This window comes from Mytilus edulis, chromosome 9, assembly GCF_963676685.1.
Source record: "Mytilus edulis chromosome 9, xbMytEdul2.2, whole genome shotgun sequence".
NCBI lineage: Eukaryota > Metazoa > Mollusca > Bivalvia > Mytilida > Mytilidae > Mytilus > Mytilus edulis.
In genome coordinates, this window is record NC_092352.1 from 62,073,606 (window position 1) to 62,092,964 (window position 19,359).

Here is a 19,359-nt window from a genome sequence, read left to right on the forward strand (position 1 = left end):
TTAATAGAAGGTTCGCCACTTAAGTGAAGGTCATAAGACCAGACCGGTTAAACCCATCTCATAATTATTGATAATGATCTACAAAACTATGTTTGTCTTTTATTTAAGAATTGAATGCTTCTTTTTGTAACTTCATTGGGGTGTAAAAGCGTTGACCGAAGTACATTTTGTATGAAGCGCAGAAGCATAAGCGCTTCATTCATAAAATGTGCGCACGGTCAACGCTTTTACACCCCTATGAAGTTTCAAAAAGAAGCATTCAATACTTATAATTACATTATGTAGCTATGATCATGAAAACACGAATTTAATGATATTTTTTATTTAATTCACCTGTGCACTTTATTGTGGGACCACGTGTTATCATGATGAATGATAGGTTTTATTGAGTGATGCAATTGCCTAAGGAATAACATGTGATGTGCAGTTAGCCAACCAAAATAACGTATTATAATGAAACATTCATCTTGTGTAATTATATGTATATACATATATTTAAATGAGATCAACCTCTATCACTTTAACCCTACTGAATACAAACGGGTTTGTAGAGATCCTAACATAGTCGACCCACTATGGTTTGTTACGTGTGGCATTCATACGATTCCTTATTTCGTTATCATAATTTGTCTCGTAAATGCGGACCAATAAAATTTCTACATTGGTAAAAAGTAAAATAACAAAAATACCGAACTCCGAGGAAAAGTCAAAACAAAATGTTCGTAATCAAGTAGCAAAATCAAAAGCTTATCCACCATAAACGAATGGACAACAACTTTCATATTCCTGACGTGGAATGGAACAGGCATTTTCGTATGTAGAAAATTGTTGATTGAACCTGGTTTTATAAATAGCAAAACCTCTAACTTGTATGACAGTCGCATTCATTATGGTTGCCTTATACATCCGTGTCATACTTTTAACTATTCAGTAAGACAATGTTTAGGTTGCTAGTATATATCGATAAGATTGCGTACATTCCATGTTATTATCACCAGCCCAGTAGTCAACTTTGATGTTGACATGAATATCAATACTGTGGTCATTTTTATAAATTTCCTATTTACAAAACTTTGAATTTTTCGAAAAACTAAGGATTTTCTTATCCCAGGCATAGATAAACTTATCCGTATTTGGCACAACTTTTTGGAATTTTGGATCCTCATTGCTCTTCAACTTTGTACTTGTTTGGCTTAATACATATTTTGATATGAGCATCACTGATGAGTCTTATGTAGACGAAACGCGCGACGCGCGTTCTAAATTATAATTCTGGTACCTTTGATAACTATTATGAACAATCTGAAATATAAACCCAAAAAAATATGTCATTTATATGAAATTAGCTAAATGTCGTTTCATATCTTCAATATTCAACATCAATCTTCCAAATTTATAATCTGATAAAAAATTTCACTCCTAGAAATTATACTAAATATTATTTCGGTTGACAGAGTACATAGCAGAGAGTGCAAATGTACTTTGATAATTACAATCCAAAAAGGAACTATGAAGGGAAGTTATTATTATTTAATGTCAAAAGGTCATGACTATTAAGCTATAATAATGCTTCCAAATACATAATGGCGATGATACTCCTCCAACAACATCATAAATGTAAACAGTTTCTATGTGTTGAATGCTTTTAGTCTTAGGCATTTTATGTTATTTACTTAACTTGTAGTCTGTAAATTAAAAAAAAACACGCGTACGTTTATAATGAAATACTAAATGGTAAAGGCAAATTATTGTTTTAAGTAATGGAATACAGTATAGAATTCGAACTATCAACAATATATTATGTTCTGTATGATTTGAATAGCGTGAGCTTTTGACTCGAGCAGTGAGATCCGATTTTGTTTTTGCTTGTTTGTAGCAGCTTCGATATACCTCAGTTTTGTTTATTTATAGATAGTGTCACTTAATTCGTATCCGTGGTGGTGTACTTGTAATATTTGCTGATTCACATCATAGCTTCTTTGGTTTGAGCATGCTTGCTTTGCCATTTCCATTCTGCATTCAAACAGATGCAACTTAGTATAATACATGTGTAAAACGTCAAAAAACGAACACAAGAAGACCCGGCGTCGTGTCGAAATACAAAATCAAGCGAATTATAAAAAGAAGCTCAACCAAAGTTTCACTTATTTCTTGATAAAATTTACTGAATATTTACCATAAATGTAGTTTTGAATTGAAATTGAATTGAATTAAATGAGGAAATAAACCAAACATTTCAACATATTTTAGCAACCCCGAAAAGACATTTTATTAAAAAACATTTACAAAATCAAGCTTTCACGAATTAAGTGGAACATTTTAATAACTTAAGGAGTGATAAAGGACATTTCCAAGTGTATTTTAAAGACAAACAATAGACATAAGTGAAGTGATAAACACTTAATCAAGCATCTAATAATGAAATGAAGAATCTTCTTCATTTCACTTGTACGCTGAATGAACTTGTAGTAGTTCTTTCTTTGTTTCTCCTCTTGTGTGTATTTTACTCATTAAATTAAGTAAATTTTAACGTATAGGAAGGATATGGATGTAAAGTATTGTCTCAGCATATAAAATACACATGTATATGTGTTTTAAAAGGACACGGAGTCCGAGTTTTTAAATAACTGGAGGTGTAAGTTGGAAGAAGAAGCATATTTGTTCTTTAATACTATACTATTCCAGTTCAGTTACTTAAACTGACGTATAGGCAATATGTGGGCAATTACCAGGAAGTAAACGGACGAATTCTATATCATCTGAATTAAATCAGGGGCAATATTTCATTGGTATAGTACGACATAGACGTCATCGTTCTGACTAATAAATGGTCAAAATAGTTTATTGGAACTATAAGCTTCTTTGATATCAAGGATACTAAATCGGAGTAAAAATCTCTAAGGAATCGATTGGTTATCAAGTGGATTTCAAATTCTTCATTGTGTTAATAGTATTGGATGGAAATGGGATGTTCTTTTACCATTTATAGTCAAGCATTGATATACATAAAATCAAAACAAAAACTCTACTGTCGGTTCTGTATTGATTTCCGGAAGTTAAACGAAATACTAGAAATGATGTAAGAGTGAATATTCTCTCTTTTCATTGAATGTACAATAGTTTTTCAATTAAAGATATTTAAAGAAAAAATTATCAAGAACATTCAAAAATTTATCAAGATAAAGTGATTAAGATATATAACCTTCCGTGATTCATATTCAAAATGGAAACTTACATTTGTATATATACTAGTATCTGATATGCTTAAAGGAAATACAAACGTAATGGTAAGTGTATTGACAGTCATTCGTATGATGTGGTTACATATAAAAGACTCATCATTATCCATACAAGTCATGCATGTATTGCTCAAATTTAAAAATCTAAGAGATCATGTTTCACAGAGAAAAGATATAACATCAATAAATTTGTTTCAAAAGTGTTGAGATATTCAAATTTTCCAACAATTTGAAATGGCATACATATACATTTTTTGCATATTGTTTTTATTATTATTATTATTATTATTATTATTATTATTATTATTATTATTATTATTATTATTATTATTATTATTATTATTATTATTATTATTTTATTATTATTATTATTATTATTATCTAAACTGACAGATTATATCTTATCATCATTTATCCGAACGCCACGACAGTATAAACAATATACCAAGGTCAATTCAATCTGATATTTCTTTAAATATTGATGTACATTTTTCATCTAATCACGCAAATGGTTAATTAGCTGTCTTTTAATATTATCACAATAACCTTTAACCCTTTTTTTGTTTCAAAACATAAACTTAAAGGTGGATCCAACTAATTAATGCGTGAACAGGAAATTAAGCTTATCGAGGTAAACAATTTTTATATTTTCATTGATAAGGGTGAAATGCATATTTATCAAATTTATCATATATGTTTTACTATCAATACAATATCGTTGTAAATCGACTTTTGTATCGGCAATTTATAACCAGATCCTTTCATATCTCTTACAGATTACGTGATTTACGGAATACTTACTCAACACCAAGGACACTAAAATAAAAACATGTATACGAATTAGTAAGTACTGTAATTATTATAATGTTCGTTTCTCATGACATTATTTTCAATCTTATTTGAAAGTAAAGCCCGAGCTTCTTGCAGATTTCTAATAATCTGTTTTGACAATATAGAGTCTATGTATTATTGAATTGCTTAATTAATTACAAATATTATTACTGTAACTGTATCTTCATTCCATGTCTTTAATGTTACTATTATGCTTCAACATAAAACGTATTCAACAATATTGGTTTAAAATAAGACGACACTGTGAGTTGGCGATGTTCGATACTCGTAAATTTATTTTGAATGAACAATCCAATAGATAAAACCTGAGGCAATCAAATTAACTTATAAACGGAGCGAGACCAGGTGGGTTGAAATAGTAACTTGGAGATTTATGGAACACAAGTAAAGGTATAAGATTCATAAAAACATTAACCTTTCCAACTTTACTCCGCCAGATGCCCATTTTGACAAGTAATGTCTCTTCGGGGATGCTCAAAGACAAATGATTTAAGAAATATCATTCGATATCAAATTGAGTAAAACCACATAAAATATTAAGATGTCTCGCTGATAAAAGCTTAAATGTTCTAGTATGAACGTAAAAACATTAATTAAAAATGAATACGCTAAATGGACTGGTACAAGGTTTGAAGATATTAATGACAGACTGCAACCCTTGATTTGTAAAATCTTTGGCAGAGGAAACATGTATCATCCGACATGCGATACATTAGTTGTATCCAGTAGTTAGTGTCTAGTTCAGTTCGATTACAAAACCAGTAATAATGATTAATAATGACTAATGATAATAATTGACACGTGAGATATATGACAGGGTAGACATGAATCCGTAATATGTTAGTCATACTCAGTAAGACAGAGAATGGATCAACAATTGACGATTTCAATCTTTCATCACCTAAATCCAACTGCATTTTTTTTAGTTAAGAAGAAAACCTTTTTGTGTCAAATCTTCCTGATGAAACAAATCTTAGGCATATCTTATCCCCAAAATTACAAAAACGCTAAAAGCGGATATATTCAAAAATAGAGAGATGTAAGTAGCAAACCTGAGACCGACGTGATTTTCATAGATCCTTGTGTTGAGTCGTTATTTAATAAATGCATGTATAGTGTCGACATTTTCATCATGATTGGGATGTTGTTAAGAGATCAAATTTTCAAATTTAGAAAGATTATTTTAATGCATAGGAATGGTCGGTATATCGGAAATATGAAAATTAAAATAAAATTACAACAATAACTCAAAGGAAAAGGAAAATTTAAAACAGAAATTCCTTTTTAAATGACAAAATCAAAAGATTAAACACATAAAATGAATGAAGGTAGAATATAGCTGTCCGTTTCAATATGTATAAACTGGTCAATCATACTACCAATCTGAATATCGACTCTGTGCTAATTTCACTCTCAAAAGCAAGCTTTTGAATAAAAAGTTTACTTGAATCTAAATGTCAACCACACATGTAATTTGATGGCTTTTTTTCTTCTTTTGAAAAGAAAATTCACTTTTAAAAAATCAACACACTAAAAACAAGAGTTGAAAACAAAAATAATGTACTAACAGCATGATCAATCGATTAAAGAATTTCGAACAGCGGTATGCTACTTTTGTCTTTATTTCTCGATTGTAATTTGTTATCCATTCGTTTGATGTGTTTTGATTTTGCCATTGATCATGGATTTTCTGTTTTTAATTTTCCTCGAAGTCAGTTTTTTTGTGATTTGTTTTTTGCAATACCATGCATGTAGTCAAATGTTGTGAAACTACACAATACAATAATTCTCATTTCCCTACAAAAAAAAATATTTACCAATTAGATTAACAGCATTTATTTATTTATTTAAGAACATATTGTATTAATCGGAAAGGAAATATAACTAATATTTCAACTTTGATTTAAATTTTAAATACATATCTTAATTTAAATGCTATGCCCATGTACCCAATCATACTCCTTTTGAAGTTTAAACGATTTCCTCCTTTTTTGTTTGCTGCATATAACTTGACCTATATTTATTTAATACCGGTAAACTACGGTTGCCTAAATTTGAACAATTGTACATAACCATTCTCTTTTTCACTTTTTCTGTAAGACTTGTTGCTATTTTCCTACACCACTACGAGAGTCACTTCAGAAACTAAAGTGACATCTAATGGTATTGTGCGTAGAAAAGAAAAATACAAGTATTAAAATTACATGCGATATGATTCAGGCTCATATATGATTATATATATGGCTAGATATTTTGAACGAACCATAGTATTTGGAAAAGACAAAGACCATTAAAATTCGGTGCCTTATTCACTTAATATCCTGGTAGAAAATACAATATTGTTGGACTCAGCAGGATGTTATACATGGTTTACGTATATAAAAAAAAACATTACATAGGAAGCAAATGTAGATTTTAAGCATTTTAATGAGTGTAAGAATCTAAACCAAATAAAAACACTTAAAACTGAATTAATAGTTAAACTCCTTAATCTGTATGAAAAATTATATAAACATAAATTTGAGAAAATAGATAATGACAGTAAACTTCTATTATATAAACCATTAAAAATAAGTAATACAAAAGAAACATATCTGAATTCTAATATATTTGAAAATAAACGTTATATCACTAAATTAAGATTAAGTTATCATAGTTTATTAATAGAAAAAGGGGGACACCTCACAATCCCTAGGGAAAACCGGTTGTGTCAGTCCTGCAATACAATTTAGGATGAAAAACATTTTCTTTTGTATTGAGGAAAAACGCTTCCATTAGACCAGTTTTTATTGAAAAATGAACAAAGACGAAAGGTATAGAAAATTTAACAGCCTCAATGAAAATGAAAAAAATATATATATTCTTTGCCCATCAACACAAAAACAGGTAGAAATCATACGTCATTCGCACTAAGGATAGGGACGGGACTCATAATTGAATTTTGAACCATTTTCTTGTCATTATGTCAATGTTGTTTTTGTCACAAATCGTATAAGTTGGTTTATAAGGCAATAAAAAGTTTGATTTGACTTGTTATTAAATTTGTCAGTGATTCACTTACATTTAAACTTCTTAACAAAAAATATAAAAAGTAGTCTGTTAAAATACTTTTGTGCATTTTTCGGACCTAAAAGATTTTGGAAAACCTTGGTAGCAACCTACGATTCAAAATTGAATTATTGGACATGAAAAAACTGAATCATTGGTTGTGGCAAAGTAGCAAACGTTATAAATTACTGAGACATAAATTGGACCAAATATGTGGTTACAACTTTGCACAACTAAACGGCTATAATTTTGTATTTTATAATACGATTTGTCTGAAAGAATGTATTTACTATCAATAGTAATATTCCGATTATTTACAAGTAAATATAAAAAAGAAGATGTGGTATGATTGCCAATGAGACAACTATCCACAAAAGACAAAAATGACACAGACATTAACAACTATAGGTCACCGTACGGCCTTCAACAATGAGCAAAGCCCATACCGCATAGTCAGCTATAATAGGCCCCGATAAGACAATGTAAAAAAATTCAAACGAGAAAACTAACGGCCTTATTAATGTAAAAAAATTAACGAAAAACAAATATGTAACACATAAACAAACGACAACCACTGAATTACAGGCTCCTGACTGGGGACATGCACATACATAAATAATGTGGCGGGGTTAAACATGTTAGCGGGATCCCAACCCTCCCACTAACCTGGGACAGTGGTATAACAGGACATCATAAGAACGAACTATAATAATCAGTTGAAAAAGGCTTAACTCATCAGATGGACAAATATAAAGTGTATATTTTGACCTCGTCAAAAACATTAAAGTATAAGGACCAATCTGATATACACCTTATGCTTTTCAACAAGACGTAACTTGAAATTTAGAATAACGTAACCATTAATAAAAGTATCGGCATCCTCCTATATAACTTACTTTTAAACTGGTTTTCCCAAACGTGCTCTAAAATATTAGTATTTTAATCATGCGATAATTATTTCAGGTTTAAATACCTTAGTTGAATGTCTTCTGCACAAACATACCCAAGTCTCTCATTTAAAAAAAGTTTTCAATAAACAAAAATGATCAACCTTTGAAATCTAATTACTTTTGCAAGTTCTTTAATACACACAATAATACTATAAATAATTGAACTCCTTTCTTAACATAATGCATTATGGTCAGACAGTTTTTGTTTTTTGGTTCATGTTCCCATTTTACCAGTTAGTCTGTATGCGTATCTATAAAATACGTTTTTAATACTTGTTTGCTATATATCATAATGACCTAAACAAAGCATCAAAGCGCAAATACCGTTCGACGAGCTTGGCATTAGCATGGCGGATGTATACTTTTCAAGACAAGCATAAACGATCAATGCAACCGGTTTCAGCATTTTTTGGGCTCATGCAGTTGCCTCAGTTTTCGTTTTTCTTATCCTTAATGTGTCTTCTAAGTTGATTTACGATAATCGGTAAATAAAGGCAACAGTAGTATACCCCTGTTCAAAACTTATAAATCCATGTGTTGCCTTAATTTACAGTTCTCCCAACTATAGACTAATTGTAAATGAATAATACAGAGAAACCCCTATATAATTACAACACGATTGTGATGTCTGGAACGGAAGATCCAACATCGTCGAAAGTAAATTATCAGACGAAAGACTAAAACAGTACCATGGTTGATCACATTGATAACAGTAAAAACTAAACATTAATTGTCAACAATTATAGATTTGATAATTATAGTAAACAAACCATCAGTATGATTGATAATTACCAAATAGTGTTATTATCAGCCAGGAAGTAAGATTATCAACATCAGACAGGTTTGACCCAAATTTGTTTTTTTCAATTGATTTTATTTGTAATTTATTCTTTTGTTTGTTTGGAAATATGCCATTATATATCAATTAACAACCGGATGTCGCCGAATTAAAACAATTTACCCAAAAAAGGTAAATTTACTTTGAAGAAAACTAGAGTTCAGAAACAAGTGCTTGAATCAGACGTTGGTACATAAATACTGCCAAGTAACTTATATTAGTGTATCATTTTCAGTCATTTATTTTAAGTTTGATATAGTGTCGACGATTTAAATTCAAAGTTATTTTCTGTAAGCGAAAATCGCGAAAAGTAGCTGTTTTGTACATGTTGTAGTCATGTGTTTTCATGTTGACAAACACGACGGCATTTTCAGTTCAGATTAACACCAATAGATTTATTGGAATGAAATATTTAAAAATGGTTTCTTTTGAATGAATAAAATTGACAATGGAAATGGGGAATGTGCCAAAGAGACAACAACCCGACCATAGAAAAAAACCAATAGCAGAAGGTCACCAACAGGTCTTCAATGTAGCGAGAAATTTTTCTGAACGTTTTAGGAATGTATCTTTTTAATATTTTTTTTAATTATTTATCTTTAAAACAGCCGGATCAATCACTTCTACATTTCCGGATTGACTAAAAACTTTCTCAAAATAATTTTCTAACAGCATTAACCGGCAAAAGACAATAGAATATGACTTTAAGCGGATTTGCTCTTACTTATGCTCGTCAATGAAGTACTTACTGAGAGAGATGAATCGATTTCTTTCTGTTGTGAAGTAATTTGGACACAGCGGGAATCATATTGTTTTCTAATGCTCATATGATTGAAACTGAGATATTGATACAATTCCCTGTCAAAATAACATAATAGGATTACTCTATAACCATATTGTCCAGTTTGCCACCTTATTATGCTAAGCGGTTTTCTCAGCGGGATTAAAATCAATTTCATTTCCGAAGAACCTTATCTTCTCCGCACTTGTGCCATTTATTATCTAATTATGTAGTAATTGTATTGAAATGGGATGTAAATGATCTAAATTCCTGTTTATTTAGATGTTTATCATACGAATTATTTAGATTAATACATGATTGGTGTAAAACAGACTGTTTACTGTTCATCTATAATGTGCAGTTACGAAAAAATCATATCCTTTTAAAGTGACGTTTGTTCTAAATCTCTCTGAGGTTCCTGGAAACAAAATAGAAACGAAACGTACATGAAATAATATATTGTTCCTACATGTATGAAATATATCTAAATTTATTCTGAACAGCTATATTATCAGATTGGGCCCAGTATTTTGCATTATCCAGTTTTTAGGAGTTTATGTTGCCCTGTTATTAGTTTTCTTTATCATCTATTGTAGACTATTGTTTATATTTTGGTCGTTTTTAGTTTTTATGCTATGGCATTGACAGTTTCTTGATACTTACGATTCATCATATTCCTTTGGTATCTTCCAAATTTCTTTTGGAAAACATTTCGTCTGACATCGGATTAAACAATAATATATATCAAACATAATCGTCTATAATATTGAAATACATGTTTTAGGACAATCAAGTTTTTTTTTTTTAATGTTTAGGATACCAATTATATTTTTAATGCTTAATCAAACTTTTAAACAATATTACGATTGATTTTTTTACAAATTTTGATCATTAATTAGAAATAAAAAATGTATTCTGTAAGTGTTGCAATTAAAGGAATTAAAGGATGCATTTTATTCATATTATATAAATATACTTATGTAAAGGATGTCCTTCGATTCTAACTTTTGCTGAAACATGCAAATTGTTCAAAATAATACAAAAATTGTCTTCGGTAGGTGGGTTAAGGACTTGATAACATTTATATTCATAATTTCTAAGTCATAAATAAACACATCATAGATACCAGGACTAAATTTAGTATACGCTAGACGCTCGTTTCGTCTACAAAAGACTCATCAGTGACGCTCGAATCATAGTCATGTGGTCTCTCCTGGAGAGTTGTATCATTGGCAATCCTACCACCTTTTTCTTTTTTTATATGAACCAGCCACAACTTCCTGTTTAGCACCAATAGCGTAAGTAAAAACACCGTTTTGTTGAAGATTATTTCTAATGTCAAAATGACTTTTTCAATTGCACTGTGTCTTTCCTAAGCCAGACGCGTGTGAAATAATTGATAGCAAAATAGGATTCCTGATTTGATATATTTAATTAACATCTGTAACATAGTTATATTAGCTATATGTCGATAAAAGTGACATCGTATACGTTTAAATTGGATATTATCTTCCAATATCTAGACAGCGTTTTTCTCAATCAAAATCCTATGAATTGAACAAGAAGCTAATATTGAACTCGAGTCTTCAGAGATTAATTGTGGCAATGTTAACTTAATTACGTGTTCTGTTCAAAAGTTTGTAGAAGTGATTGCTTTCGTAATTTTTGTTTAATGAAAATGCACATTCACTAAATAAACGGACCACCATGTAACAGACGCTTTTGGGAATATTTTCCAAGATGTTAACTAAATTGATCACGAGCTTGGTATAGATATTGAAAAAAGTAACAACAAAAAATACCGAGCGCCAAGGAAAATTCAAAATTGGAAAGTTCCTTATCAAATGGCAAAATACAAAAAGTGCAAACACATCAAACGAATGGAAATCAATTGTCTTGGTACAGACATTTCCTACTGAAGTGATGATTAATTAGCCTAGTCTTAAAGCTAGCTTAACCTCCCACTTGTATATGATAGTCTTGTTTTAAAACAGTTTGTTTTATTTTATTATTGTTTGTTAATATCTACCATGCAAATGTTCCCGCCTTCCATATTTACCTTTCTTTTCTTGATTTAAGGAATTCACACCATAACTGACGACTTGGAAATGTGTTTTTCAAGAACCCGTTATTGAAAATAAAAAACTTAAAACTTTGTATAAACTAAAATGTTTTCATTAAGGACATTCTGTGTGACCAATTCGGTAAAAAAAGACGGCGAAAAATTTGTTCAATATTTCAAACCAATGAAACTGACCTATATCATACGAATTCATTTACGAATGACAATTTGTTCTGATAATACAGGTAAACGCTTTCCATTGCTTGAACAAATACAAATATTCAGTCTATATTTGATAAAGAACACCAAGTTATGCAGGCTACTGGTTCATACATGGTTTGGAATATTAAGGTTTCACTGTCTTATCAATAATTATTTAGTTTCACTGTCGTATCATTTATAGTATAGTGAACCCGTGCAATTTTGTTGCTATTTTTCCATAAATTTTGCAAAATAGCCACTAATAAAGCAATCTCAACAAAGGTTTATCTAAATCTGAAAATATTACACCAAATTCAGTCATGAAAACGTAGCTTCTACTGCTGATAAACCGTAATCACAATAATGCAGACATGTTTATGGTGTCTGTAAATTCGTAACCAAGGCGTAAAACAGATATAAACGAAATGTCAAATAAACCATGAAAAGGTCCAATAATATCTTGGTTTTAATTACAGTTGGACATGTCAATAGATTCCGACTGATGACTATCGTTAAATAAAAGCATTATTGTAGAAACAAAATAAGTACCTTCATGTTTCGGGATAGTTTGTTGTCACGGAATGCAATTCATTATCAAATTTTCACCCTAATGGAAATTAGCTAGTTTCGTAGACTGTTAAGTATATACTATATACTAAATACGATGCAATAGGATAGAATCATTAATCTGATTAGGAAACGAAGTGTGTTATGAAAGGTGGAGAAAATTGCATTAATATCATCGGATTTATTATGTTATAGGTTGCTGATAACGTCCCGAGACGGTCATTGATTTAACGCAACATTTCAGTTGCGCTTCGTTTACATAACAGTCAGACAGTAAATTAACACTATCCTTTGACGTTTATCCTGATGAAATGGAAAATGATTTTTCGATAAAGCATCATATTGTATGTGAAATACACTTTATTTGACTTTACAGTGGAAAGTTTTGGGGCATCTATCTCCGAAGACGAGCTGTTAATTCTAAACCAAGTATTTATATGCCTATACATGTTGTAACGATGCCACTGCCATTATCATAAGCTTATAAATTTGTTTTTTGTAAACGTAAAAACCGACACATCTTTTTTAAAATAAAGTCGACAGAAGTTTATTGATGTTCAAATCTAGATAATGGAAATAAAAAAGTATAACAAACACAAAATGTGCGGATCACATGAACACAAAAAGAGCGACCCTATTTGTGTGGAAAGGGTATGCGTTCCTTGGAAGGTTAAACCGTAATGAAACTTAAAATAGCATGGAAACATCTGCACCAGGTTCCAAAATGATAAAGCTTATTTCATAAACGTTACAGAGCATCAAAAATAAAAACAGAAATACGGTATGAACATAAACCGAATGTCCTCAATTACCTGCAGATTTTACAAAATCAAGACAATACTTTCAAGATTTGAAAACTTTAAACGAAAAAATAAAACTATTATTATTCCATACACTTGATACATTGTCGTGTATCCGGTTCATTATATATCTAGTCGTCAATGGCATAAATAATAAGTATTGTATTAAAATACAAGTATTGTAATAGTATTGTAGAACAAGACCAAACTGTTTATATGGAATAGAGTATTATTTTTTGGTAATAAGATCATCATAGATACCAAGTTAAGCAATGTGTATGCCAGGCACTCATTTTGTCTACAAATGACTCACCAGTGACGCTAAAATCATCAAAAATGTTAGAAAGGCCAACGTACGGAGTGGAAAAACATTGGGGATAAAAAAAAATACAACCTCGTTTGTTGGTAACAATGGGGTTTTTTTCTGCCAAGTTAAAGTTTTGTCATAACGTTAAGCAGAAAAATCCCAGAATGTTATCCATAGTTAAAACTTGACAGTATTAACATAATAAATACTACTCGGAAATATTTTAAGGTTTATGACCCCTTTTGTGGGCTGTGAATGACGAAATTTTCAAATTGCAATAGTATCAAAACAGCAGAGATAATAAAAAATAAAGATGGACCATTTTGTACATATTCCAAGGGGAAACTTTGTGCAAGGCATTACTATTTATTGTTTTATTGTATTTAATAGAAAAGGGAATTTGGTAAAAATAAAACCAAGATTTTTGTAGAAGATCCACAGACTTTAATTCAGAGATTTTTGTTACAAATTTAAAACATAGATTACTTGCTTGTTTTTCTATGATATGCTAGGGTTTTTTGTTTACAAAAAGTCCTAAACAACCTTCAAATTCCAGAACACCTCTTGCTCTTTCACTAAAGTCGAGCGCACCTTAGAAGGTGTACTTGAATTGGTGCACATTTATATTTGTTTTAACCAATATCTTAATGTATAAATTTGTTTTAATGAAATCATTGCTTGCACTACATAAAGAAAATAATATATCATCTACCAAGCATCGAATTGCCAAACATGAGAGTACAAGGCTGTGGATTTTCTTCATTGAATCAACACAAGGGTATATGATCCTTAAGTAAAACCATTATAAGTAGTACAACGTTATAAAACTTTGAACTCTATTACGTTTTGTATATTATTATATACTTGTATAAGATGCAATAGGATATCATAAGTAACCTATTAGATAACGAATTAGGTTATGAAAGGTTGAAAAAAACATCAATTCTTAAGTCATGACCACTGTCAAGATTTTTGTCAGATCGATTAATGCTCTTAGGCATTTAAGGAGTTTAATGTTGTGGAATATTTTTAGCATTGTCTGTTATATTTCTCATTTCTTGTCTTAGTCGTGGCCATTCATAGCTTGGAATCTTATAAAGGCTTATTTTTAAGACTACTAGTATAGGTTAACCTATAGATGTGATTTTGATTCTGGTGTCCTAGACTGCTGTCATGTTGACGCACACCTTACATATTTATCAAATCATATCTGTGGAGCAATTTATTGCATTTAGACCACAGAAGTTCTATATCTAGTTATCCATTGAGATTATTGTATATTTAAAGATACCGACAGTATAATTTAAAGTCAGTGATACATAATTGTCAAGTTAAGGTTCAGCTCCTTCAGTTGATCATACATTGATTTGGCTATATTTTATATATAACATGTCATATAAAGGTTCCTTTTTGTTCATATAGCTCTATGCGTATTTGGTATTCATCTGACCTAAGTTGTCAAGTTTTATTTACCTCAGTGTTCCTGAAGAAGATAAATCCAGGAGATGTAGAAAGTGTTATTTTCATTTTAAAGTGAAGAGTTGTTAGAATTATTTTTTAAACTTATAAGACTTATATGTCTTCTTTTTCAGGATATAGAGATGAAGAATAAGGAGAGAAAATGAAATGATCGACAAAGTGAAGGTACTTTCAATATGGGAGTCCATGAAATAAACTTTGCATTGAATTTGTCATATAACAACGGTGAATATTTACAAGATTCGTGTAACACTTCTGTTTGTTGGGACGCCATATATCTTCAGTATGTGTTCAATGGAATATTATTGCCAATCTTAGCAGTGGTAGGCATTCTGGGTAATGCCTTAACAATGGTGGTTCTGTGGCGTCGAGAGATGCATTCATCGACAATAATTTTAATGAGAGGGCTTGTAGTGACAGATACTGGAATAATAATTGTCGCGTGTGTAGCAATGACACCATATACACTTGCGTTCTATCATCCGGAACTTAGGTATTTTAAAAACGTCATTTATCCCAATATTTATATGCCTTGTACATTTCTAGTCATGTCGATACAACAATGTAACGTGTGGATAACAGTAGCAACATCCGTAGAACGGTATGTTTCGATTTGTCATCCGTTCAAAGCATCAAAGTGGATTTCAAAAAAGAAAACGAAAATATCATTAGCCATCATAACAATTGTCTCGATTATTTATAACATTCCACGCTGTTTAGCATTTAAAACAAAAACTCCATGTGTGGAGGGTCAGTCAAGTGGGGAGTGTTTTGTTCTCATGACAACTGAATTTGGTGGCAGTGATTTTTATCACTTTTACCAACTATATCTGTATACTTTTCTTATATATGTGATACCTCTGTGTTCACTTCTTGTCTTGAATCTGTTGATAATTAATGAACTTATGCGAATGCGCAGACGTCGTGCTGGTATGAATATACAGGAAGACAATGAAGCGAACCTTAGCCTAGTTCTTGTATTAATTGTTGTTGTTTTTCTGCTTTGTCAGACGCCTGGCTTGTTAGCACAATTTGATACTTTATTTGATCCAACTGTGATGATTAAATATTTAGCTGTGAGTAACTTTCTTTTCGTTACAAATTCGTCTGTGAACTTTTTGATCTACACTGCCGTTGGTAGAAAATTCCGAAAGAACCTTATGAAATTTTTCTCAAGAGTGTTTCGTGGATCTTCGTTTTCCGAAATTTCCCGATCTTCTCAATCAAGACGAGGCACTGTCGGTGGGTATGAACTGAACAATACAACTTACACAGCCGTTTCAGAAGAAACACAAATTGAAAATTTAGAGAAGATGCGTCTGAAAGATTAATTTGCTTCCATATATGTATTTATTAGTGTTTTGTTTGTGTATCGTAACAAACAGATGTCAAAATATCAATAAGAGGTACATACCAATCAAGTGACTATATTTTTAAGCAGAAAACGTAATATGAAAATATTTTGCTGTTTATTTGCATACATTTCTTATGATGTTTTAGACGGCTTGTGTTCGAGCTTTCAATATAAGTTGTCTATCGTTAAATACCTTTTGGTGACCTCTCAATGTTTGTTTTGTGTATTTTACGAGTTGGACTGCTGTCTCGTTTATGTTTACAATATTTTATTCATATGTAGAGGTGTATATTCGACAGAACAATAATATAAAGTCAGAAGTGCCATACAATACATAGGTGTCTCATTACTTGAAATTCGACAATTAAGGCATTGTCAAAAAAAAAAAAAAAATCCTTATTCACCTCTAGTTGATTTGCTATTAAAGAAACTTGATAAGAGTAAAATTTATTTTGCAAAAAAAGTCCAAAATTGCAATTTTTACTTGACTTGGTACTATGTCGGAAAACGGGGTTAAACTAGGTTTTTTTTAAATATCCCAATTATCCCAACCCTCCCAATTAATAACAACACAGCCGACTTTGCTGAAGTATTTTCTCTTAGAATGTATTGAAACGAACTGTTTTGATTGTAGTTTAATCGAATATGAAATGTAGGGCAACATATGTAATGGAGTTAAGTTTTTGATTTGTTTTAAAATCATAAAAACACATTACTTATTTTTTATTAAATTGTTAAACGTGATCCTTAGTGTTACAGTCACATGAAAGTTTTATACTTTGCACTTATAAACCAATACTATGACTCAAAGAGGGAGTTCCATGTATATGTGTATCTCTTATTGATGTTTTGACATTTATAGCAGTGTAAACAATACTTGCTAATTATGTGATAGGTCGTATTTATACATTTATTATTTATTATTATACACTTGTCTTTCAATATCACATTGTCATTTCAAAATAAATGAGAAATATGATTAATGGTTTGGTTTATAATTTTGTTGAAAGTACCTTGCCATTTTTTTTCGGGATCCTGCCAACTTCAAAAACAATAATGTACTAAACTGGATTCATCTCTAAACGCTGATTAAGCAGGTTAAACTTTGTCTCCATCATAGATTGATTTAAAACCAGAATTAATTTGAAGGAAAATCTAAGTTCCCGATTTTTTTGGGATTAGCGTTTTCATTATTTTTTACTGGATCAAAATTTCTTAAAAATAACGTTTGTTTATGGTCAATACGCGGTTGTAATGCTCCCTTGTTCTTCTGTTCTTCATGGGTTTTTTTTTCAAAATGTAAAATAAAGAGGAGTTTCGAACAAAAATATGTCAACATCATAACACGAAAGACAACTAGTCTGACCTATCCATCATAATAGATTAATTAAGTCAATTTTCTTGTCTTCATGACGGATTTACGTTCAAAACTTATTGTTATTTTTTATTGTCTTATTTTGACAGCAATAGTTTCATTGACTTTTCATTCATTCAATATTCAGGATTATAAATTATTGCTAAATGTTTTATTTGTTCAGATTAATTTGATGAGATCATAAAAACTTTTTAAAACGTCCATGTTAATTGAAATCATGACCATGTGGTCGGTGAAAAAATCTTGAGAATGAACATAATTTTGATTTATTGGTTTATTTTATTTTTATATTTTCACTCTGAATCCTGTATTCATTGGATTTATACCCCATGCTCTGAAAATTCGTACTTTATTAAGACTACTGAATTCTTTAATCAAGCGTCACTGATGAGTCTTTATTGGCAGACAATATTATGACTAGTATCATTGATGAGAGTATTTGGACATTTTTGTAGGTTACGTACTAAACTCTGTGGATTGCAATGTAACAAAAGGACGACATACCACTATTTAGCATTGAGTAGCATCATCCATTTCATCGTACAAGGAATTAGATAAGGAAATGTCCAGCCTAAACCTTTTTAGCTTGATTATAACGTAATTTTATAAAATTAAGAATAGAAATGGGAAAGTGTAAATGAGACAACAACCCGACCAAAGGGCAGAAAACATGTGAACGTATATTTTCTTGAGGAATTGCACGACGAAACAGTTTTTTTTTAGAAATTGTCAATGTATATGAAAATTGTACAGAACCATGAGTTTAGATTGTATATAAATAATATTCAGTGTTAAACGATATTTCATAGATATAGGAAGATGTGGTGTGAGTGCCAATGAGACAACTCTCCATCCAAATAACAATTTATAAAAGTAAATTGAGTTTGTCTTCAATTACTGCATGAATTTATTGTTATGGATGGGTAACTATCACTCACCTTCTCTGCGTTTATGTGTTGATACATAAAACCGGAAATGCGCATATTACATGTACCTTTTACAACATGACGAGAAGTAATTAGAATTCATGAAACAATACAATTTAAAGCAGTGGAAATAAATGGGATAAGTGTTACCATAGAAATGAAAGGATTTATATTTCTGTTAAATCTTCGTATAGAGACAAGATAGAGATAATACAAGATTAAATGTTATGCTGAATTATGATCAGGAAATAAAGGTGACGTTGGTAGCCAACCTGATGGTAACGTAGCTCTTTGATCATCCGATAAAGACCTGAGTGTTTGAAGATTGATTCAATTGATTGACATTCAAAGACAAGAGTAAAATCACAAAAATACTGAACTCCGAGTAAAATTCCAAACGGAAAGTCTCCAATCAAATGGCAAAATCAAGTGATAAAACACATTAAACGAATGGACAACAACTGATATATTCCTGACTTAGTACAGGACTTTTCAAATGTATAAAATGGTGGATTGAACCTGGTTTTAAAGCGCTTAACCTCTCATTTGTATGACAGTCGCATCAAATTCCATTATATTT

At 30.7% G+C, this 19,359-nt stretch overlaps 1 protein-coding gene across 5 annotated transcripts in view; it reads left to right on the forward strand.

Annotated features, from left to right (window-relative positions):
* The window catches only part of LOC139488750 (FMRFamide receptor-like), a 79,847-nt gene extending 62,390 nt beyond the window's left edge, over positions 1 to 17,457 (forward strand). For 4 of the 5 annotated variants that reach the window (XM_071274579.1, XM_071274582.1, XM_071274581.1 and 1 more), the window contains exons 2-3: positions 4,016 to 4,082; positions 15,238 to 17,457. In XM_071274579.1, coding sequence (XP_071130680.1) covers positions 15,301 to 16,455 — 1,155 coding nt within the window. In that variant the 5' untranslated portion in view covers positions 4,016 to 4,082; positions 15,238 to 15,300 and the 3' untranslated portion in view covers positions 16,456 to 17,457. Of the gene's footprint in view, positions 1 to 3,191; positions 3,288 to 4,015; positions 4,083 to 15,237 lie in introns of those variants that run through there. The other variant, XM_071274583.1, reaches the window with a different exon arrangement.
* The last annotated feature ends 1,902 nt before the right edge of the window (positions 17,458 to 19,359 follow it).